Here is a 25356-nt window from a genome sequence, read left to right as displayed (position 1 = left end):
AAGGTTTTTTTCAAAAGGTTTTTTATTTCTTTATTTAACAGAGAGAGAGAGATCACAAGTAGGCAGAGAGGCAGGCAGAGAGAGAGGGGGAAGCATGCCTCCCTGCTGAGCAGAGAGCCCGATGCGGGGCTCCACCCCAGGACCCTGAGATCGTGACCTGAGCTGAAGGCAGAGGCTTAACCCACTGAGCCACCCAGGCGCCCACAGTTAAAGTTTTTTGGTAGAACTGGGCCACCAGTCTGGAAAACGGAATCCGCAATGTGGTCCAAGGTCTTGGGAAGGGGACGCCGGGCGAGAGAAGCACGCGGTGACTGCAAGCGGAAGAGCCGGAGCCCAGTTTAGGGCCAAGGAAGAAGCGAGGCGGCGGCAGGTTTGGGAATTCGGGAGCCCTCCGGCTGGGGGACGCGGGGAAAGCGTGACAGAGGCTGCACCCGAGGAGTCTCCGCTTTTTCCGGAGGAAAGTCCCCCCTTCGGGAGCGTGGATACGGCGGGCGCCCGCCGAGGCTCTGGGGCGGTCTGGGGGGCGGAGTCGAGGCGGGGCGGGGCGGGGCGTGCTTTGCCTCTGCTCCAGCGGCGGCCTAGAGCGCTGCGACGAGCGCTTCGCTCGGTTCTCCCGCGTGTCGCCACCTTCAGCGGAACCTCCGCCTCCTCTGCTGCGCCGCCGGCTTCCTCCTCTTCAGGCTGCCGTCGACTCGCACGCCCGCCGGCTCCGTAATGGCGACCCGCAGCCCCAGCGTCGTGGTGAGCAGCCTACCCCGCCGAGCCGTGGCCGTGGCCGTGGCGGCGGCGGCGGCGGCGGCGGGCGGCCCCAGAGGCGCGCGGCCCGCAGTGCGGCAGCCCGGGTGGCCGGGGGAAGCCCGGAGGGGCGGGGGGCGGCCGCCGCGTCCCGGCTGGGGCTTTACGTCACGCGGGGCGGCGTGTGGGACGGAGGGCGAGGTGCGGGGTGGGTGCCTCTGGACGGCCCTGGCAAGGAGGGCCGCGTGTGAGAGGAGAGGGTGGAAATGGCGTTTTGGTTCACTCGTGCCGCTGGGGAGCGTGCTGCGGGGAGGGGCCGCGCGGGCCAGTTCGGGAATGATCTGGCGCGCCGCGGGTTTGGGCCGTTTACTGGTGGGGAGTTGGGGGGGGCTTTCTCCCGGGAGGCCCTTCTCTAAACTGGGGGTGTGCTGCCCAGGTCCTCAGGGTGCTGGTGTAGAGGGCCCAGGCACGGGAACGACCACATGGGAGGGCGCGCGCGGACTGGCATTTGTACCTAGTTCCGCAAATACCATAATGACTGTGCGAATGCGCATTGCCTGATTGAATCCTCGCGGCAGCCTTGGTAGCGGTAACCATGCCTGCCTTTTTACACACGAGGAAAATAGACGATATTAGGTAATTTTCCCACGGCCCAGAGGTAACCAGGCCTAGAATTGGGATGTGCCTCAACCTGGATCCTATGCTCTTCCATCCTGCAGGGTCAAAATATGCAAGTCCGCTCCTTACCTTCAAGGACATTCCTACCATCATCAGCCTCTCGTATCCTGTCTCCAACCTCATTGGTTCTTTTTGTTTCTCGAACAAGCTAAGCTGCATTCCCCCCCACCTTTCGGATCCTTCTTGCTAAAATGGCCAACGCCTCTCCCAGACAGTTACACGCCTTAGTCTGCATTTTCGTCATCATCATCATCATCGTTGTTATACTCAGTCACCCGATTACCTGTTGATTGTCTTTCCCACTAAACCATAAACTTTATAAAAGGTCAGGGATCACCACCATAACCCCAGCACATAGGACAGTGCTTGGCATATAAGGAATTACCAGTAATGGTTTGCTGAATTAAAAAATAATTAGCCACTTGAGCCCTAAAAAGGGAAGGATTCTGTTGATATTCGGCACTGTGGCTTAATTAAGGTAAAGACCAATGTTCTTAATGGAGTCTGGCCTGGAATCCTGCTTTTTTGGGTTGTTTCCAAGCTGTGTGGCTTTGGATAACTGACTTCACTTTTCTGGGCTTAAGTGTTCTTAATGAATTACTGAGGTGCTGTTGAAAAGATTGTAAAACTGTCTACAGTCTTAACTGACGAAACAACCTTTCTATGGTCCTTGACTGGGAATAGTAATATAATATAATAGCTATCATTGTGTTTACCTATACAGTCCTACTTAGTCCTCAAAACAACCCTGTAACAGCATGATTATTTTTTAAAAGATTTATTTTTTTGAGAGAGAGTGGGGACCGAGAGAGAGAGAGAAAGAGAGAGAATCCTCAAGCAGGACTCCCTGCTGGGCACGGAGCCTGATGTGGACCTCCATCCCAGGACCCCAGTATCAGTTAGCACGATGATTACCATTTTACAGATGAGGAATCTTTGAAGCCTCTGAGAGGTTAAGTAATTTAACCATAGCCACATGACACAGTTACTAAGAGGAACTCAAACTCAAACCTTGGTCTCTTCTCCAGAGGCCAGGCACTTAAAATGGGACACTAATAGTAGGTCCTCAAAAAATGGTGGGGGCTGTTGTTTTTATTCAGTTGCTGAGGAAGTTAGACACTTTTAGCTGTGATTATCCCGCCCCAGCACATAGTGAGTTATTATTGCTATAACTGGCTGTTAGTTTTGTTTGAACATTAAGATCTTCATTGTGTTGCAATGTTTGCCAATTCCCGTTCCTTTTTTTTATTTCCTTCCCAGAAATGGTCTGGATGTTAGTAGTAACAAACACACAGTGGTTACTATGTGCTGGTTTCTTTGCTAAAAAAAAGACAGAAGGACCAACCAGATCAGCAGAAAAGAGGGGTCTTCGAGTTTTCCTTTCGTTTTCTTATAATTCATCAGGTAGTCCCTGGGCCATGTCTTGTGGGGAGAGGCTGAAGATGCACTAGTGTAGCTTTCTTTCTTGTATAATTTTATCCTGTGTGGATTCAGTAAGATTCACTTGCCCTAAGAGTGTTAACCACCTTTGTTTAATATCCACAGTGAGACCGCATTGTTCCTTTGCGCCAAATTACTAACATTTAGAATAACTTGTTACTAATAAGAATTCATACACACTTCTGATTGCTATGTAACTACTCTCTACTCTCCACAGTGGCGTCTGGTAATTGACAGGTATATATATTTTTTTGTCCAGAATGAACATGGCTATTACTCCACGGTGCACACTAATAAAAGGAAAGATCATAGTGTAGGATAAATTCATGTACTTGAACATAGAGCAGTTATGGACCAACTTAGCTAGAAGCAGCTAATAATTTACCCCTGGGTTGAATAGTAAGAAAGCTGATTTTAGGGGCATTTGGGTAGCTCAGTCCGATGAGCATCCGGCTCTTGATTTCCACTCAGGTCGTGATCTCAGGGTCCTGGAATTGAGCCCTACATTGGGCTCTCCACTCAGTGGGGAGTCTGGGGATTCTCCCTCTTTGCCCTCTCCTGAAATAAATTTTAAAAATCTTAAAAAGAATGCTGATTTTAATTCTTTTTAAAAAGATTTTTATTTTTATTTATTTGACAGAGAGAGATCACGAGTAGGCAGAGCAGCAGGCAGAGAGAGACGGGGAAGCAGGCTCCCTGCTGAACAGAGAGCCCGATGCTGGGCTCGATCCCAGGACCCTGAGATCATGACCTGAGCCCAAGGCAGAGGCTTTAACCCACTGAGCCACCCAGGTGCGCCCCCACCCCAAAAAAAAGAATTTTAAAGTATCTGACTGTAAAAGGTAGAAATATGCTACCTAGGGATTCCTGCCCATTCTAGAAGCTTGGAATTGTTGTTGGTTACTAGGAATAAGTAAAATATATTTTGTCTATTACTGTACATCTTTTAACTCATATTTTAAGCTCATTTTGAGACTCACTTCTGTTCGGTCTTGTCTGGACCCATGAGCATTGCTATCTTTTGACCACAAAGAGGCTTAAGCAGTCCTGGTCACAGATGATAAATTGATGTTGCTCCTATTACCTCAGGTTGAGGTAATTTCCTTGCCTGCTGTAATTTTAGATAATAATATTTTTGTAATTAGAAATCTTATGTGTAAACCACAAAAAATTTTCACTGTGGAAACCGTTACTACAGATGTGCACACATAATTACTAAGAATTTGTGATGCCAGTTTTATGGGGAAGGAAAATTATTTTGGCAGTCTGTGATAGCAAAAGTATTGACTTTCTAGACAAATGGCAGTTGCTAATGTTAAATTTTCCGGTAATCTTACGTATTAATGAAAGTACCTGTGTAGCGTTTACCATTAGCAAGTATATTTACAGATAGGCTAGAATTTGAGAGTTGTGTTCTGAAGCTCAGAGGAGATGCACAGATTTCTGAACTGATTAAATAGTAAGTAACTCAGAGCTATTAATAACCTATTCTTTGATTTCCAGTTCAGCCAGATATGGCCATAGTGGGAACAGTGGGTCTGGAGAGAAACCATTTTCATTTGTTTACCGCTTCCCTGTGCCCGCTTCTGGCAGCACATACACTAACATTGTTTACCACTTCTTGCCCTTCCAAAGCGCTCCCCAAATATTTTGGGGTTGGGCTCTCCCCAGAGCCATCTAGAACCTTCTTCGTGATCTTCTTTAGCCATTTATGTTAGGTTCTTGTGACGGACTGAAGAAGCGCCACTCCTGCCCAAATTCCTCTGTTGAAGCCCTAACTGCCAGTGTGTGGTATTTGGTGATGGGGCGTTTGGATGGTCATTAGGAGTAGAGGAGGTCATGAGGTTGGGACCCTGTTCTTTTAAGAAAAGACACCAAAGAGCTCCCTCCCCCACCCTCCACTGTGCACATAGTTAGGAGAAAGCAGCTGCTTTAAAGCCGAGAGGAGAGGCCTCAGAATGAAACGTGCTTTGCCAGCATCTTGATCTTGGACTTCCAGAAGGAAGCCTCCAGAACTGTAGGAAATAAATTCCTGCTGCTTAAGCCACCCAGGTGGTGGTATTTTGTTACAGCAGCTCCAGCGGACTAATACAGCTGTTGTAGAAGGTGTCGGCGGTAACCTGGTGCTTGGACATGCAACACCAAGTTACCAAACATGAAACAGATGGGATTTCCATTCATACAGAAATGTTACACATTCATAATCAACTATTGCCTGGTTGGTTTAGAAGGCTGTGCTAATTAAGTATCAGAGACGTGCCAGTCTCTACCCAGTTTACAACCGAGGCAATGGAACATAATGACTAAGCCCGTTCGTGCTTTAGGGGGAGTCATTGTGCTGGGTTCCCGGTTTGCCTTTAGCGCATGTGTAAGTGCTTTTGCTAATCAATGGCTATTGGCTTGTCAGATTCAGATAGAAATGACAAGCTTTATTGTGCCGTATAGTTGGGTGTGTGTACGTATGTCTTTTCACCTAGATTATAAACTCTAAATTTATAATGATAAATTATAATTATGATATAATTACAAATTATAATGATAAATTATTATAAATTATAATTTATAATATAAAAGTTATAACTAAATTTAAATTTAGGGCTCTAAATTTAAAATCCTCTTCTGCTCCCCCTACAAAATCTATTGCACAGTACCTTTCTCAAAGTGGATGCTAAATGCATTTTGATGGAAGTTTATATATTGCAATCCCTTCCTATCAAAGCAGCCACTGGATTGTTAAGTAATCCGTATCAGATGAGGTTAATAGATATTAAGCAATATCAGATGGGACTGATAAGGGCTAATGAGATTAAAGGCCACCGAGTACATTTCCGTCTAGGTCTTGTGGAGATTGAGGTTGTTGGACGAGTTGAATGTGAAGCTTGGGTGTTTGGGGTGATTAAAAACAAGTTCCGGTTCATTGAATTGTGTCTTAGTTTATTTCTTCTCAGTGATCCGGGTGCAAATGAGGCCTCTGAGAGGTTGGGTGGTCTCCTAAACCCCTGCCACACATCCCCTGTTTCTTTTCCATAGCACCTTACCACTGTCTCGTGGTTATTCACGTACATGTCAACTCTCTGAAGGAAACCGAAGATTTATCTAATGCTCTACAATATGTACAGCATAGTAGGTTCTCAATAAAGATTTGAGTATTAGTAATAAGAATTCAGGTTCTGGATAAGGTCATCACCATTTTAAAATTAGTATTCTAATATTTGGTCATTTTATATGGATTTAAAAGACTTGGACTTTCATTAAATGTAAAACTGGGAGGGGCGCCTGGGTGGCTCAGTGGGTTAAGCCTCTGCCTTCTGCTCAGGTCATGATCTCAGGGTTCTGGGATCGAGCCCCACATCAGGCTCTCTGCTCAGCGGGGAACCTGCTTCCCCCTCTCTCTCTGCCTCTCTGCCTCCTTGTGGTCTCTGTCAGATAAATAAATAAAATCTTTATTTAAAAAATGTAAAACTGGGAAAAGCGACGTTGGTGCCTTGTCATCATTTACATATTGGTCTGCATTTAACTTCATATTTGAAATATCTACAAGTAGACATAATAGCATAACCCCCATATACCCGTAGCTCAGTTCTGACAACTACTATGGCCCATCACGTATTTCTTAAATCATGAACCCCATAAATATACCCCCATTTATTTGTAGTCAATTAGAACAAAGTTGTGAATTCATGCCTTGAGTACCTTAAACAATGTAAGTTTTTTGGTTTTTTTGTTTGGTTTGTTTTGTTTTGTGAGTAAAGCGATGGAAGTTTATTAAGTGAGGATAACAGAAAAAGCTCTTAAAGAGTGAGCGGGTCCACAGGGTTGCCTTAAGGGTTGGTCTTTTATGGAAAGCTAACCAGGGAACTTAAATCCTTTTAACATCTCTGTGGATAACACCTTCTATGAGGGGCTAGTTATTCTTTGTTGGTCACAGGTGATTACCACAAAGACCCACCCACCCCACTCACCTGGCACCCTAGGGCATGGTGGCACACCTAGGGCATGGTGGCCCTGTTTGTCCCCTTATCTCTGGTTTTCTCACACCTCAACATTTTTGGGGGATTTCTGTGCGCCTGATCACTTAGCCACCTACCATCTCTCCCTACCTAGCCCCGCCTGTCCTTCTCTCATTCCCCCTGGGATAGTAACCTTAACTGCCATTAGGGAATTGGGACGGATGACAACTGCTCTGGGTGCTTCCTGCTGGAATGTGGCAGCGGGCTGTGCGGCAGTTAGAATCTATCCAGGGGTTGGTATGGGGGCTTGTGGTATGGTCCCAGGGGATCATGATGGACAGCAAATGGTCCATGCATCAGCAGATGGAAAAGTAGTTCCTCAAAAAGTTGAAAATAGAGCGCCCTATGACCCTGCAATTGTACTACTGGGTATTTACCCCAAAGACATAAATGTAGTGATCTGAAGGGGCACGTTCCCCCAATGTTTATAGTAGCTAACTATGGAAAGAGCCCAGATGTCCGTCGACAAATGAACAGATAAAGATGTGGGGTGTGGGTGTGTGTGTATGTATATATGGTGGAATATTATGCAGCCATCAAAAATGAAAGCTTGCCTTTTGCAAAGAGTGGATGGAACCCAGAGGGTATTATGCTAAGCAAAATAAGTCAATCAGAGAAAGATAGTTATATGACCTCGCTGATGTGTGGAATTTAAGAAACAAGGCAGAGATCGCTTCTCGGCCTTTTGGCTAAGATCAAGTGAAGAAACAAGGCAGAGGATCATAAGGGAAGAGAGGAAAAAGTGAAACATAATGAAACCAGAGAGGCAGACAAACTATAAGAGACTCTTAATCTCAGGAAACAAATTGAGAGTTGCTGGAGGGGAGGGGAGTGGGAAGATGAGGGGGAGCTGGGTGACAGACACTGGGGAGGATATGTGCTATGGGGAGCACTGTGAATTGTGTAAGACTGATAACCTGTACCCCTGAAACTAATAATACATTACATGTTAATTTAAAAAAAAAACTGTAGAGGAAAATTTCAGTAAAGGTTCATTTGACAACCAAAGAAAAAGTATTAGGCCCAAAATTATGATCACATCCCTTAGATAAGATCCCCAGTTACCAATTTTGTCAAATAGATCAGTGGATATCTTGATCTTATTTAATTGATCACAAATGCCCTGTATTAATTGGGACACCTTCGAGCAATGCAAGTTTTAAGAATTTCTTTTTGCCTTTTCTGGGAAGAGTTATATTAACATGGCTTTTTATGCTTGAAAGAACAAATCAACCGTTTTTAAAATTTTTATTGTTTTTTTAATTTTAATTCCAGTATAGTGCACCTGGGTGGCTCAGTCGGTTAAGTATCTGCCTTTGGCTCAGGTCATGTTCCTGGAGTCCCCGGATCCAGCCCCACATTGGGCTCTCTGATCAGTGGGGAGCCTACTTCTCTCTCTGCCCCTCCTCCCACTCATGCTCTCTCACTGGCACGCGCTCTCTCTCTCTCTCTCTCATAAATAAAAATCTGTAAAATTTTAATTCAGTATAGTTAACATACAGTGTTATGTTAGTTTCAGGTGTACAATATAGTGATTTAACAATAATTCTATATGTAACTCAGTGCTCATCACTTAGGTGTACTCTTAATCTTTATCACCTATTTCCCCTATGCTCCCCCCACTCACCTCCCCTCTGGTAACCATCAGTTTGTTCTCTATAGTAAATAGTCTGTTTCTTGGTTTGTCTCTCGCTCTTTTCTTTCTTTTCTAAATTCCACATATGAGTGAAATCATAATGATATTTGCCTTTCTCTGACTTATTTCACTTAGCATATACTATATGACTCCATCCATGTTGTTGCACATGGCAAGATTTCATTCTTTTTTATGGCTGAATAATATTCCACCATGTATATGTACAATATACCTTCTTTATCTGTTCATTAGTCTGGACAGTTGGGCTGTTTCCTAATTTGGCTGTTGTAAATCATGCTTCCATAAATGTGGGGGTGCATATATTCCTTTGAATTAGTGTTTTTGTATTCTTTGGGTAAATACCCAGTAGTGTGGTTGCTGCATCGCAGGGTAGCTCTGTTTTTAACCTTTCTGAGGACCCGCCATACTGTCTTCCACAGTGACCGCAAAAGCTTGCGTTCCCACCCACAGTGCAAGAGGGTTCTCCTTCCTCTACAACCTTGCCATCCCCTGTTGTTTCTTTTGTTGTTTTGAGTTTCGCCATCCTGATGGGCGTGAGGTGGTATCTCATTATAATTTTGACTTGCATTTCCCTGATGATGAGTGATGTTGAACATCTTTTCGTGCATCTGTTGGCCATCTGGATATCTTCTTTGGAGAAATGTCTGTTCATGTCTTTGGCCCATTTTTTAATTGGATCCTTTGTATTTTGGGTGTTGAGTTGGATACATTCTTTATATATTTTGGATACTATCCTTTATTGGATATGTCATTTGCAAATATCTTCTCCCATTCTCTTGGTTGTCTTTTAGTTTTGTTGATTGTTTCCTTTGCTGAGTGGGAGCTTTTTATTTTGATGCAGTCCCAATAGTTTATTTTTGCTTTTCCTTCCTTTGCCTCAGGACACATCTCTAGAAAAATGTTGCTATGGCCTACGTTAATGTCCGTGTTCTCGTCTAGGATTTTTATGGTTTCAGGTCTCACATTTAGGTCTTTAATCCATTTTGATTTTATTTTTGTGAATGGTATAGTCAGGTGGTCCAGTTTAATTCCTTTGCATGTTGCTGTCTAGTTTTCCCATTGCCATTTATTGAAGAGACTATCTTTTTCCCACTGGGTATTTTCTTTCCTGCTGTGCTGAAGGTTGACCATATAACTGTGGGTTTGTTTCTGGGTTTTCCATCCTGTTCTGTTCTGTTTTTGTGCCAGTACCATACTGTTTCGATTACTACAGCTTCATAGTATAATTTGAAATCTGGAATTGTGATACCTCCAGCTTCCCTTTTCTCCTCTTTTTTGAGAGAGAGAGAGAATGGGGGAGGGGCAGAGGGACAGAGAGCTCTTAAGTAGGCTCCACACCCAGCACTGAGCGCCATGTGGGGCTCGATCTCACAACCCCGAAATCGTGACCTGAGCCGAAATCAAGAGGCAAAACCTTAACTGACTGAGCCACCCAGGTGTCCCTGTTTGTTTGTTTGTTTTTTCAAGATTGTTTTGGCTCTTCAGGGTCTTTAGTGGTTCCATGTCAATTTTAGGATAATTTGTTCTAGTTCTGTGAAAAATGCTGTTGGTATTTCAATAGGGATTGCATTAAGTATGTAGGTTGCTTTGGGTAGTTACGGACATTTTAACAGTAAGTGTTCTTCCAATCCATGAGCATGGACCATCTTTCCATTTGTTTGTATTGTCTTCAATTTCTTTCATCAGTGTTTTGTGGTTTTCAGAGTGCAGAACTTTTCACTTCCTTGGTTAAGGTTATTCCTAGGTATTTTATTACTTTTGGTGCACTTGTAAATGGGATTGCTTTCTTAATTTCTCTTTCTGTTGCTTCATTATTTGTGTATAAAAATGTAATGGGTTTCTGCACATCGATTTTGTATCCTACAACCTTACTAAAGGTAAGGTCAGTTTTAGTTGTTTTTTGGTGGAGTCTTTAGGGTTTTCTATATATAGTATCATGTCATTTGCAAATAGTGAAGGTTTTACTACTTCCTTACCAGTTTGGATCCTTTTATTCCTTTTTCTTGTCTGGTTGCTGAGGCTCAGACTTCCAGTGGTGAGAGAGGACATTTTGTCTTGTTTATGATCTCAGGGGAAAAGTTCTCAGTTTTTCACCATTGAGTGTGGTGTTGGCTGTGGGTTTTTCATCTGTGGCCTTTGTTATGTTGATGTATGTTCCCCCTAAACCTGTTTTGTTGAGGAATTTTATCGTGAATAGATGTGATATTTTGTCAGATGCTTTTTCTGCGTCTGTTGAATCTATCATATGGGTTTTTATCCTTTCCCCTACCGATGTGATTCTGCCTTTGGCTCAGGTCACGATCTCAGGGTCCTGGGATCATTCCCTTGTCAGGCTCCCTGCTCAGCAGGGAGTCTGCTTCTGCCTCTGACTGCTGCTCCCCCTGCTTGTGTGTGTTCTCTCTCTCTCTCTCTCTGTCAAATAAAATCTTAAAAAATAAACATTTTTTTTTAAGGGTTGGACACTTCTGAGTCACCCACGTACCCCGCAAGTCAGCTCTTTGACATTAAATGTGATATATGAATCTAATAGTATTGATTGAAAATAAAAACTCTTGAATTAGAGATTAATTTGGTGTTTTGACAGAGATAGAATTCATATTTTGGCATACATTCCAGGTGTTCTGTGTATAGCCCACCGCACGTCTGGGATGAACTCTGGGCAAAAGTCACCTTGGCTTTGTTTGAGACAAACCAGACTCTTGAAGTTCTTGGGCTGCGTGCAAAACCTGTAGCCAGGGCCTGAGCCACTTTTGCAGAAGCTGTAGTCCTTCCGAGTGTTACATAATTTCGAAGAGTCCTGGGTGGGTCCCGGGTTATGCTTGTGCAGAAGCAGTGAGCAACTGGGAGGAGGTGGTGAGTAAGCCTCAGGGAAGCCTCTTTTTTTTTTTTTTTTTTTTGGTGCTCTGGATCTTTTTAGTGAAATGGTTGGTATATTTTCATTCTTGTCAGGTAATAGCAGATATATTCTGATGAGCCAGACTTGAATATTTATCCTCTTATCCTACATGATCTAGCAAGGTCTGTCTTTTCCCAAAACCTGAACTAAATTTCAGTTTATAAAATTTATAAAAGGAATACTGCTTGTTATAGAGAGTGTTCTTGGAAAACTCCTGGAGGTGACCAATGTCCTATTTCCATTCTTTTTGTAGTGACTGTGTTCTGAGATATGCATGATGTGAACATTTAGCAGACAGGTTAGCACTTAGCTTAGAGGCTCTCTGGCATAATCTTTTCTTCCCCCCACCAAAATAGAATTTTTCTTACTGCGTATGAAAGTAATACATGTTTGTTGAAAAATCAATAATGACTTCCAGCCGTTCTCAGACTGGCAGCCAAGTGAGTGCCCTTGCCCTACCCTGCGGTGGGCTCATGTGCCTCCCTGTGTCCCGGCCAGCGTTCTGGCCCCCTGTGCAGGCGGAAGGGACGACCCACAGCGGACCAGACAATACCTACAGCTCCGCCCACACCTGCAGAACCCAAAACAGCTTTCGGGACTGAAAAAGAGATAGCGTGAACCTCACATTTGTCAGAACACAATTAGGAATTCTGTGAATAACACTATAAATCTCAAAGACATACTTTAAAAATGTATCGAAAGCCAAGTCACCGGTCCGTAAGCACCTAACAGTGCTGACTGAATGGTGCTCAGTACATACCAGCTGACGCATGAGATATAATTGTGGTTTGACCAATATTTCCTGAAAACTGCCCAAACAGTCCTGTCATCAGCTTCTTGAATGTGATTTGGAAGCTATTTAGTCCTGAAGACCATGTGAGGGAGAGTATTAATATTCTAGTTTATTTCTTTGAATGAATTTTAACCATCATGGCAAGGGGGAATTACAGATCAGCGATGATAAAAAAAGAAAAGTGAAATTGACAGTGAGAAAAAAAGGCCAAGTCAGTATTAAAGTGTGCAGTGCATGGGGCGCCTCGGTGGGGTGGGGGGCTCAGTCTGTGAAGCGTCTGCCTTCGCTCAGGTCATGATCCCACGGGCCTGGGATCGAGCCCTGTGTCAGGTCCCTGCTCAGCGGGGTGTCTTGCTTCTCCCTTTCCCGCTGCCCCTCCCCCTGCTTGTGCTCTCTCGCTTTCTCTCTCAAATAAATAAATAAAATCTTACAAAAAATAGTGTGTAGTGCAGCAAGTATCCCCTTATAGTCGGCCACTGTTGGGTATACACTCCTCCATAACCACCCTTTCTTCTTTCACGTCTTCCTTTCCTCCTCCTCTCCTTCCCTCCCCCTTCCCCTCCTCACTTCTTTATTTTGTTGTATTACAACTTTTGTTTATAGATTTTGTTTTAATCTTTAAAAATTTTCCCATGCTTTTTATATGCATGTAAAAAGCGCACCTAATACCACAAATAATTTCTTTTTCTTTTTTCTTTCTAGAGAAAGAGAGGAAAGAGAGTGTGAGCAGGGGAGGGCAGAGGGATACAGAGGGAACCTTTTTTTTTTTTTTAAGATTGTATTCATTTACTGGAGAGAGAGGGAGCACAAGCAGGGGGAGCAGCAGGCAGTAGGGGAGGGAGAAGCAGGCTCCCCGCTGAGCAGAGAGCCCCATGTGGGGCCTGATCCCAGGACCCTGGGAACATGACCTGAGCCGAAGGCAGACGATTAACTGACTGAGCCCGCCAGGCACCTCCACAAATAATTTCTAAGAAAGACTACTGAATTTTTTTAAAAAGCAATATATACTCAGTGAAGAAAATTTGGAATATACAGTATAAAGAAGTAAAATCATTAAACTCTTCTCCCTGAGATATTTTTATGATGTTGTTATATTTTTTCTGTATGCATAGGTATATATAATATTTATAAAACTATAATCACAGGACACTTTACCACCACAGGTACCACAACATCAGGATTATTAAATATTTTGTGTGCTGGGTACTCGGCGTACAAAGAAAGCCACTATATGGTTCTCCTCAACTTTGGAGTGTCTGCTGTGAAGGCATGTCATAAATTGATTATAACAGTCTCAGACTTCTAAGAGTTTGGGTGCTTAAGAAATCACTTAGCTTTTTAGGTGATTTTTTTCCCCTGCTGTGAGGTGAGAGAGGCTGTTTGGAATTGGGCTGGGGAACAGCAATTTTTGTTCAGTGTGACATTTTAGCTTGTTAGACTATAGTGTGTTAAAAAAATTTTTTCTACAGTGTATTTAAGTTTTTTTTTTTTTAACTAAAATTTCAAACATACTCAAAAGTGGAGAGAACAGTATAATGAATCCCCATATGCTTATCACCCCAGTTTAAAATGTTACCAGGATTTTGCCACATTTGTCTTCACTCTTTAAAGTATTTTGTTTTCTCGTTGCTGAACTGAAGGAAAGTTCATATCCTGTCATTTTATGTCTCCAGTCTTAACTATTCATCTCTAAAGCATACAGTTCGTTTCTTATGTATAACTCTAATTCATAATCATACCTACAAAGTTACAGAAAGTTCTCGATTTGTCATACCTGAATTTCTCTTACAAGCTATGGTTTTTTAATATCTGAGGTCAATCCTGTAATGCTGCCACTGAAATAGTCCTGTTTCTTTTTCAGATTAGTGATGATGAACCAGGTTATGACCTAGATTTATTCTGTATACCTCATCATTACGCTGAGGATTTGGAAAAGGTGTTTATTCCTCATGGACTAATTATGGACAGGTTAGTAAGATCTTCAATTTTGGGGTTTTTTTCTTAAAGTAATTTCAAGTGTCAGCAACTCTTTTAAGTAGTTGATATTTGAACATAAACTAGGCCAGCGTGTCAAGTAAGAGATGTTTTCTATTTTAGAGCCCTCTTTACAAACAAGGTTCGAGGAGAGCTTACTCATTACCCAGCATAAGTCATGGTATACTGGGAGTCTGTACAGAGTAGAACAAAGTAAACAGCGAAGGGAGATTGGAGGAATGAACTCCAGTCTTTGATTACTCAACCTTGAGCAGGGTGATGGGTTGGGGCTAAATCACATGAAGGGAAGGTCCTAGTTTGATTTGTATGTGCATCTAGCTTGCAAATCACTCCTTAACTGAATTGCAGTGAAATACCTAACTTGGTATTTAAATGCTTGCCTTGTGTGTCTGGCTAGTTTGTTTTTGATTTTCAGATCACAGTATCAATACATGTGTGTTGCAAAATATTCTAAGGATTGAGGCTATGAATGAGAAGAATAGGGTTCTCTCCTCTCAGCGCCCCATGCACAGTCCTTCCCCACACACAGGTTATGCACATACACTGTATGCGAATGTATGTGCAGTAAACTCTTGACTCGCCCCAAAACTTAACTACTAGTAGCCACCTGTGCACCAGAAGGCTCACCGATAACATAAAGCCAATTAACACATACTTTGTATGTTATATATATATTCTGTACTGTGTTCTTACAGTCAAGTAAGCTAGAGAAAAGAATATTTTTTATTAGATATTTTATTTATTTATTTGACAGAGATCTCAAGTAGGTAGAGAGAGAGGAGGAAGCAGGCTCCCCGCGGAGCAGAGAGCCCAATGTGTGGCTCGATCCCAGGACCCCGGGATCATGACCTGAGCTGAAGGCAGAGGCTTTAACCCACTGAGCCACCCAGTGCCCCAAAAACATGTTTTTAAGAAAATAATAAGGAAGAGAAAATACACTGATAGTACTGTATTTATTTTTGAAAAATCCCTGTATAAGGGGACTTGGGCAGTTCAAACCTGTGTTGTTCAGGCATCAGCTGTGTTTCATTTTAACACATAGGAATGGGCTATCATATGGGTCTGAAATTTATTGGACATTTTTTCATATTAGTATATTTAGAGCTATCTCATGTATTTTGGAAGTTGCATAATAGTCCATTTTCTGACTGTATCGTAATTGATTTAAGCAGTCCTTTATTGATGGACATGCAAGATGTCTCCATTATTTTGCTTTTACAGACCACACTAGAAGGAAATGTCCTCTTACACATGTTTGGGCACTTGGCTTCAGCTTGATCCATGGGGAAATTCTGGGTTGGGGGAAGGTATTTATTGAATATTTTCATACTGCCAGGTTATCCCAAAAAGTTACTGTAATTTTTACTCCCAGTGTAATATGAGAGTGCTCTCTTTTTTTTTTTTACAATCTCTTACAATATTTTCTATTATCAGGGAAATTTCATTTAGTCAGAATTTGTCAGTCTGATAGGTGTAAATGGTATTTCAATTTGCATTTTAAACATTTATGTTAGGTATTACAGTGTATATGTTTTTTGAAGATTTTTAAGTTTTTTTTTCACTTTTTTGAAGCAAGAGTATAACTCATGAGGGGCAAAGGATGTGTTTTGTGGAGGTTTAATGCCTAAGGAGGATGTTTATTATAAAGCTAAATATATTTTTAAAAGTTAATTTCCTTAAGTTAATCAGAGAAAGACAATTATCATATGATCTCCCTGATATGAGGAAGTTGAGAGGCAATGTGGGGCGTTTGGTGGGTAGGAAAGAAATATGAAACAAGATGGGATCGGGAGGGAGACAAACCATAAGGGACTCTAAACCTCACAAAACAAACTGAGGGTAGCCAGAGGGACGTGGGTAGGGAGAGGGTGGTGGGGTTATGGACATTGGGGAGGGTATGTGTTACGGTGAGTGCTGTGAAGTGTGTAAACCTGGCGATTCACAGACCTGTACCCCTGGGGCTAATAATACATTATATGTTAATTAAAAAAATAAAGAAAATTTTTTAAAAAGTTAATTTCTCTTAAATCCCTGATTTTATTTCCGTAGGACTGAGCGGCTTGCTCGAGATGTGATGAAGGAGATGGGAGGGCATCACATCGTAGCCCTCTGTGTGCTCAAGGGAGGTTACAAATTCTTTGCTGACCTGCTGGATTATATCAAAGCACTGAACAGAAATAGTGATGGATCTATTCCCATGACTGTAGATTTCATCAGACTGAAGAGCTACTGTGTAAGTATATCTCCTCCCGAAACCAATATTGTATTGTGTGTTAACTAAAATTTAAATAAAAAATTTTAAAAATGTGTATGTGTATATATGTGTAGTATATACCTATACATTTTATATACATATATGTACATATACATGTTTATATACACACATGTACATATACATAAATGTATACATGTTTTTTGAAAAGCATGACAACAGTAAGTTTTACTGTATGTTTTTGAAGCTCTACAAACTAAACTTACATGTTCGTTTCTCTTGGTTACAGTGAGATTTTCTAGTATCTTCTCTACTACTTTATATCCAGGTGAATATTATCTTTTTCAAACTAGTCACCCTGGAGGCTATCCACTTATTTTAAAGAGTTTTTGGTTTGGTTTTATTTCTTGGATTTTTTAAAAATAAGTTAAAATAAAAATAAATAAATAAAAGATAAAGACAAAAAAAGTTAAAGACAAAAATATCACAATAAATGAGATTATTTGTATCTATAGGGAAAAAAAAGCCTTTTTAGGAGTTGCCCTTGGGACCTGGGAGATATTTTTTTTTCTTTTTTCTTTTATTTTTTTCAGTGTTCCAAGATTCATTGTTGATGAACCACACCCAGTGCTCCATGCAATACATGCCCTCCTTAATACCCACCACCAGGCTCACCCAACCTCCCACCCCCATCCCCTCCAAAACCCTCAGTTTGTTTCTCTCATGGTTTGTCTCCCCCTCTGATTTCCCCCAACTCCCTTCTCCTGTCCTTCTCCCAATGTCCTCCATGTTATTCCTTATGTTCCACAAGTAAGTGAAACCATATGATAATGGACTTTCTCTGCTTGACTTATTTCACTCAGCATAATCTCCTCCAGTCCCGTCCATGTTGCTACAAAAGTTGGGTATTCATCCTTTCTGATGGAGGCATAATACTCCATAGTGTATATGGACCACATCTTCCTCATCCATTCGTCCGTTGAAGGGCATCTTGGTTCTTTCCACAGTTTGGCGACTGTGGCCATTGCTGCTATGAACATTGGGGTACAGATGGCCTTCTTTTCCCTACCTCTGTATCTTTGGGGTAAATACCAGCAGTGCAATTATACTTACCATTGGCAGATAGCTTCTGTGGAGCTGGATTGGTTTGGTGGGGAGCCGAGTCTGATGAACAAGGTGGGTCTGTTCTGCATTTGTTTCCTAGAAAGGCGGCAGGAGGGCGTTTGGGTCCCCCTGCCTGTGTCCCTCCTGCTCAGATGCTTCACGATACTGACACAATGAGCAGTATTGGCCCTGGGATGAGCCAGAATCGGTGATCTGTACACGTGGATTTCATCATCCGTAGTTTTCTTTGGTCACGTGGATGTTTGATTTTTGTGAGTTGTGCTGTGGTTTGCTTCTGGTTGCGTGAGTTACTGTTTTCCTTCAAAGTGGGGTTTCTCTTGCCTTCTTCAAAGATTAGAATAAATGTCTGCTGTTTGTGGTTTCATGAATCTGTGTCCTGCATCCCTGTAGAAACTGGCCTTCTGTTTATGTTTTCCCTGAGAATAAGACCACTTATCTACATTAACTTTCACCCTCATTCTCCCAGTTAATCATCTATTTGACCCAAGTGTTTGACCTTTTCCACGTTTTCGTCAGTCCTACGGGTGACTGGAGAACCACTGAAGACATTTTCCCTTTCCCCTTGAGCCCCACCGTGCTCATATACCATGACATTGCTTCATACTCACAAGCTCCGTGTAACTTGTTGGGGTCTAAAATGAATTAGAGAATTGTTTAAATAAAGGGTTTGGATTTCCTCTCACCAGAAGTTAGTGAGCGAGTGAGTTAGCTGGTTTACGCTAAGATTTAATTCGAGTCAGTAGTAGCTGCTGGCTGGTGTAGGTACCCAGCCTTCGTGTCTTGTTGGCTTAGAGTCAAAACATGTACTTTCAGACTGTGGTATGACTTCTTTTTTTGATCTCCATAAGTGCCCCCCTCCACACCATACACACATGAAAATCAGTTTTGTTACTTTATGTCTTAGATTTCCTTTCTTCTGGGATTTGTATAGAATGTTTTTTCTTTGAAAAGAAAACTTGTAAAAAAAAAAAGTGAGGGAAGTTTAATGTTAGTATTTTCTTTTTAAACGTATTTTAGGGGCGCCTGAGTGGCTCAGTGGGTTAAGCCTCTGCCTTCAGCTCAGGTCATGATCCCAGGGTCCTGGAATCGAGCTCCACATCGGGCTCTCTGCTCAGCGGGGAGCCTTCTTCCTTCCCTATCTCTCTGCCTGCTTCTCTGCCTACTTGTGATTTCTGTCTGTCAAATAAATTTTAAAAAATCTTTAAAAAATATTTTATTCTTATAAGAACAAATTGAAGCTGTAGAAACAGTTTGACCCTGTAATGCCATTTTCTACTGTTAGGTTTTTTCCTATTAGTTTTAGATCTTAGAGGATTATTATTTTTTTTATAGATTTTATTTATTTATTTGACAGAGAGAGAGACCACAAGCAGGCAGGGAGGCAGGCAGAGAGAGGAGGAAGTAGGCTCTCTGCAGAGCAGAGAGCCCGATGTGGGGCTCGATCCCAGGACGTCAGGATCATGACCTGAGCCGAAGGCAGAGGCTTTAACCCACTGAGCCACCCAGGCGCCCCAAGAATACATGTTTATTAATGAGAAAAGCATACCACCACAGGAAATAAAGACATGAAGGAATTAAAGTCACCCTAAATTCTACTACCACTTTTATTTCTAATATTTTAAAGAATTTTCACATACATGTCATAGTTTACGTACTTTTTTTTTTTTTAAGATTTTATTTATTTGAGAGAGAGAGAGAAGGAACAGGGGAGGCTTGGCAGAGGAAGGCGGAGAAGCAGACTCTGCTGAGGAGGGAGCCCAATGTGGGACTTGGTCCCAGACCCTGAGATCATGACCTGAGCCAAAGGCGGGCGCTTAACCCACTGAGCCACCCAGGCCCCCCACATAGTTTACATACTCCTGATCAGAGTAGCTGGGTTGGAGTTTATTTGCTCAGTGCCTCAATGGGAAGTTGCCAGGCATTCCAAATACCGTATTTCATTCAAACTCTTAAGATATCACTGATGTTAAGACTTAACTCTGTTTTTTGTATTGCTAAGAAAGACGACGCTGTTAGTTACATTGTAAGTTGCCGTCAGTTGTGATATATTGACTTCAGTGGTATTAAAATATGAGAAATATGAGTGTGTATCTTAAACAATGAGATGTTCTGTCTCTAAGGCTCTGTGACATTTAGAAAAATGAAATAATTGATAAATATGCAAATGCATTTTCTTTCTTGTGAGTTCAGTTTTGTAGGAAATTTTTTCTTACCAATTTTATTTCATCTTAAAAAGATGAAGCCTCAGGAGGAAAAATTACCAGACAAGTAAATGTTTTGTGGCAATACTTCCATGTGGGCCTTAAGCAAAGGGAAAATGAGCCTGATTTACTGTGTGTCCAGACAGAGCGGCTTACATGAAAATGAAATTGATCTTAGAATTTGAGAACTTGCAGAAAACTTTTTTGTGTTCTGAATTATTATCTCCACAGATATTTGAGAACAGGGAGGCTTAGAGGGGTGAAGTGACTCGCCAAAGATCATACAGGTCTTTGATTGGAACCCACGCCTTTCACTCTGCAGAACTCAGAGTCTTATTCCCGGAAAACTTAGAACTGACTTGAGCCCTCTAATAGGTGCTTTCTTTTATTTCTTCATTTTCTACTAGTCAGGAGTGGTTGTTTGTTTTTGTTTTTGAGAGGGAAGGGTGGAGAGGGGCAGAGTCCAGAGAGAGAATCAAGCAGGCTCCACGCCCAACATGGAGCCCGGCGTGGTGGGACTTGGTCTCATGACCTGGAGATGGTGACCTGAGCCGAAAACAAGAGTCACACAGTAAACTAACTGTGCCACCTAGGTGCCCCTCCTAGTCAGAAGTTCTCTTTGCAAACAATTCATCTGGCCCGTTGTGGGATTTTTTTTTTCCTCCTCAGTTGTAGTCACAGGGTGCATAGAGCTATGATTCAGTCTTGATCTTGGAGGTTGGATGGTTAGTAGCTTGATTGAACTGTTTAATATATCAAAGATGTAAATTACCTTATAGTAATTTGTAAGAAGGTAGCTATATGAGTGAACTTGGTTAAAGAAAAATACAGAAAATACTGGAGTAGTTTCTTAAAGTATCTCTTACAAGAAGAGAGGCCAGTAGCTTTCAGTCTAACCTTTCCTTCGTGTGGATTTAGTCCTTGCTTTAAGGTCTGCTTTTTCCTCTAGAAACGGTTGAAGTTAAATATAAATATGCCACTTGGATGTTGACTACTAGTAAAGCTTATCTTCTGTAAAACTAATCTCCCTCCCCCTCCCATATGTGTGTGTGTGCGCGCGCGCTATATATATATATATCAAGTGGAATGATTTATGTCTCTTTCCTGCTTATTGAATTAAGACCATAGGCGTGGGGGAAAGAATTTGTTCAGTTTAAATGGGAGGGAGCGGGGATGCGCACCATCTCTATTATAAGGAAACTTTTAACAGAACTGGTGTCAGAAGTATGCTCTGTAGCTATTTCCAGTGGGTTTTCACTTTGATGTCGGCCGAGGTATTATATAAACACCCTGTTTCTTAGAACATAAAGGTAATGTTCAAGTTTGGTCTTGGGAACCAGAAATTTTGTATTAGGAAATTTAAGGACATTGATTAATTCACTCAGGAAGCACATATTGATCCTCTGCTGTATACAAAGCCATGCCAAGTAGTTCTGTTGAACATGTTTATTTTATCAGATCCTAGTCCCAAACCAGTCCTGGAATGAAAAGCATGAAGATTGGATGCAGTAACTTCTGAAGCGAACCTCTAGGTATTAAATACCGTCACTGACTCAGTTCTTTCTAATATGTTGTGCTAAACGGTGTCTTCGATGTGATTAGAGCAGTGCTGACCAATAGAACTTTCTGTGGTGATGAACAGTACAGGGGTTGGGGCACCAACCCCCTGCACAGTTGAAAATTCTTGTGTAACTTTTGACTCCCCCACAACTTAACTACTGATAGCCTGCTGTTTGCCAGAAGCCTCACTGATAATAGAAACAGTGAACACGTATTTTGTATTTGCGTCATATACTGTATTTTTACAATAAAGGAAGCTTGAGAAAAGAAAATATCATTAAGGAAACCATAAGGAAGAGAAAACATATTGACTGTGCTATTCGTATTTATCCAAAAAAATCCATATGTAAGTGGCCTATGCAGTTGAGACCCGTGACATTCAAGGGTCAGCTGTAATTTGCACATGTGCTTAATGGGCCACTGTAGTGGACAGTGTGTGGGGTAGGTGACCTGAGGGCCCTGCTTCATGAGCATCATTTTAAAAATTATGTTTATTTTTTATTATGTTCAGTTAGCCAGCATATAGTACATCTTTAGTTTTTGATGTAGTGTTTAGCGATTCATTAAGTGTGTTTAACACCCTGTGCTCATCATCACATGTGCCCCCCCCCTTAGTACCCATCACCCAGTTACCCCATCCCTGTACCCCCCTCCCTTCTGAGACTCTCAGTTTGGTTCCTGGAGTCCCGAGTCTCATGGTTCATCTCCTCCTCTGATTCCCCCTATTCATTTTTCCCTTCCTTCTAATGTCCTCCATGTTATTCCTTATGTTCCACATATGAGTGAAACCATATGGTAATTGACTCTCTCTGCTTGACTTACTTCTCTCAGCATAATCTCCTCCAGTCCCATCCATGTCGATGCAAAAATTGGGTATTCATCCTTTCTGATGGCTGTGTAATATTCCATAGTGTATATGGACCACATCTTCTTTATCCATCAGCCCGTTGAAGGGCATCTCGGCTCCTTCCACAGTTTGGCTATTGTCGACACTGCTGCTATGAACATGGGGGTGCATATGCCCCTTCTCTTCACTACTTGTATTTTTTAAGTAAGCTCTAGGCCTAACGTAGGGCTTGCACTCAGCATCCCAAGATCAGGACTCACACATTCTCCCCACTGAGCCAGCCAGGTGCCCCTCAACTATTAGCATCATTTTTTTAACTGGTGATAATAGTTAGATAAATATAATAAAAAGATAAAATATAATTAGATAAAATAATAAATAGATAAAATAAATAGATAAAAATAATTTTTTAAAGCAAGATGTTCTTTTCAAAACACTCATAAAATACAGGTCAATAGATTACTCCCTGGGTGTATATCCTTCCAGACTTCTTTTTTTCTGCATCTGTTTTTAGAAAATTGGGTATCTGCCGCTTCTCATCTGAGGTGCCGTCTACCTGGAAAAGCATGTGTTCGTAATACTCTCACTGCTGTTGACACTTGATCAGGGTCTACAGGAAAACAGCAAAAGGACAGAGGACAGTCGCAATGAGGGTGTGCAGAGAAAGCATGCTTGGGATGTGGCGGACGGGGGAAGTCATTCCTTCTGCCGGTCCCTCCATCCTGGAGCTCCGGAGGAACAGCAAGCAAGCTTCGAGGCGCTAAGCCCAGACTTCTACCTCAGTCCGAGTCCTAGCCTAGTGCTTGTGGTAGCTCAGCTGTGGGGATGGGCCTCTGTATCCTCTTCAGCAGGAGGAGATTGCTTTGTCCCAGGCCCGTCTTTCGCAGCCCTCGCCTGGTGTCTTTTCCCACAGTGCTCTCTCCTCTTTTCCAAAACCACATTTCGGTCCCTGTTGCCCGGAGGGTCACAGAATCCCTAGGGACAGACAAATAGGAATAAGCAAAGTTCCTTCCTATTCTCATCTTTCCTCCCAGACTCAAGAAAGGTAATTGGGGGCACCTGGGTGGCTCAGTCAGTGGAGCTTCTGACTTTGGCTCGGGTCCTGATGCCGGGGTCCTGGAATTGAGCCCTGCATCGGGCTCCCCAGCCAGCAGTAGGCCTGCTTCTGCCTCTACCCTCTGCCTCTCCCAGCCCCGCTTGTCCTCTGTCTCTCTGTCTCTCTCTCTCAGATAAATAAATAAAATATTCAAAAGCTAAAAAGAAAGGTAAGTGTGCATATGAAACTAATACAACATTGTATATTAATTATACTTGAATTTAAAAACCTGGAAGTCATTACTGCCAGTCTTAACACTTAAACAAGAAAAACAAAGGTAGACCAAATGGAAACAGAGATGCTCAAGGGTAGAGCTGTAGGCTCAGAGAGCTTCTTTGGGAATTTTACATAGTTGACAATGACACTCTGAGTTAAGGACAGGTGGGGCTCTCTGGCTGCGAAGAATGGGGTGATGGGGCTGTAGAGAAGAGGGGGGAACAGTGGGGGCGGCAGGAACTCTCCCCTCTCCTGGGCCAGCCCCACTGTCTCCTTCAAGATGGGGCACACAAGAGTCACTCAGTAAAAAGCAGGACAGTGGGAAGCTTGTCCCACCCAGGAGAGGAGGGAGGGGGCGCTGGGGACGGAGGGAGGTCGTCCTCTGGTGAAGGGCACTTAGACCTGTATTCTAGCACAGTGGGCTGTAGCAGTCTTCTTCAGCGAATCTTCTTTATTAGCCTCCACTGGTCTGCATGGAAGGAAGCCTCAGAAGATGGACGCCTGGGGACACCTGGGTGGCTAAGTCGGTTAGCAGTTAAGTGCCTGCCTTTCCCTCAGGTCATGATCCCAAGGTCCTGGGATGGAGCCCTGTGTCAGGTCAGACTCCCTGCTCAGTGGGGAGCCTGCTTCTCCCTCTGCTTTTCCCCTTGCTGTGCTCTCTCTCTCTCTCTAATAAATAAATAAGTAAAATCATTTAAAAAAAAAGGCCTCAGAAGAGATTTAAGCTAAAAACCTTAGAGGCAAACAGGAGTATAGAGATCTGGATGCTAGTGGAGCGGCAGGCTTGCATGCTTGAAGTTCTTTTTTCTTACCCTGTCACCATAGTCTCTGGATCACAGGGCTTTTTCTGTGATTCCATACTTTTTAGTTCTTTCTCTTTAAAAAAAAAAAAAAAGGTCATTGGGAATTGGACTGTAATACCAAACTTCTACAGAAGATGTCACTATATACTTTGATACACAGTGTATGTCATTTACTATGACTCGCGATCATGGAAAAGCTCCAGGTTTTGTATTTGGGTTTGGGGTTTTTTTTGTTGGTTTTGTTTTTGTTATTGTTTTTGTTTTTGCTATTAATCACGTCCCTGTGTTTGAAACCCTGGATTTTAAGTTAGTTAGAATAAAGGGTATCTGTAATTTCCTTAAGATGAGGAGTAACATGCTAGATTTTTTTTCATATCAGAAGTCACACTTAGATCTGTTTAGGTTGCAACACTGAATAGTTTGGGCCCGATTGTGTTTTTCAAAGATGACACTCCATAAAAAATGGACATGTATATCGAAGCGTATGACGAGAATGGAAATACAGAAAAGTAAAAAGCCCTGTAATCCCCATTTTCAGCACTCAGAGGTAATTGATGGTATAAAGCTATTTAAAATCCTGAGCAAGAGTGGTTTCTTAGGCAACACATTACTCTGCTAATTGGTGTTTTTAATTCCTGTCGCCCATGTCCGTGTGTAAAGCTTTCAGATTCTTTTTAATAGCTGTGTGGTATATTGCCTTGTGCAGGCGAACCAGACTTAAAATAGGTTCCGTTAATAGACTTGTTGCTTGTCCCCCGTTTTCCTTTTTTATAACTAGTTGACACAGTGAACCTCCTTGTATGTGCCTTCGCATATTTGTGAGTTTTTATAGCATTGGTTCCTGGAAGTGGGATCGCTGGGCGAATGGCACACATGCTTACGATTTTAATAGCTTATTGGTATGCCATTTTCAAAAGAGGTTGTACCAGTTTGGGGTGCCTAGGTGGCTCAGTCGTTAGGCGTCTGCCTTTGGCTCGGGTCATGATCCTGGGGTCCTGAGATCCAGCCCCCCATCGAGCCCCGCATCAGGCTCCCTGCTCGGCGGGAGGCCTGCTTCTCCCTCTCCCACTCCCCCTGCTTGTGTTCCCTCTC

At 42.5% G+C, this 25356-nt stretch overlaps 1 protein-coding gene across 1 annotated transcript in view; it reads left to right on the top strand.

Annotated features, from left to right (window-relative positions):
- Nucleotides 1–551: 551 nt before the first annotated feature.
- The window catches only part of HPRT1 (hypoxanthine phosphoribosyltransferase 1), a 39083-nt gene continuing 14278 nt past the window's right edge, over nucleotides 552–25356 (top strand). Inside the window, exons 1-3 of the mRNA XM_047716320.1 lie at nucleotides 552–741; nucleotides 14071–14177; nucleotides 16254–16437. Coding sequence (XP_047572276.1) covers nucleotides 715–741; nucleotides 14071–14177; nucleotides 16254–16437 — 318 coding nt within the window. The 5' untranslated portion in view covers nucleotides 552–714. The remainder of the gene's footprint in view (nucleotides 742–14070; nucleotides 14178–16253; nucleotides 16438–25356) is intronic.

This window comes from Lutra lutra, chromosome X, assembly GCF_902655055.1.
Source record: "Lutra lutra chromosome X, mLutLut1.2, whole genome shotgun sequence".
NCBI lineage: Eukaryota > Metazoa > Chordata > Mammalia > Carnivora > Mustelidae > Lutra > Lutra lutra.
The sequence above is the reverse complement of the archived record's forward strand: the minus strand, read 5'-3'. Positions and strand labels throughout refer to the sequence as shown.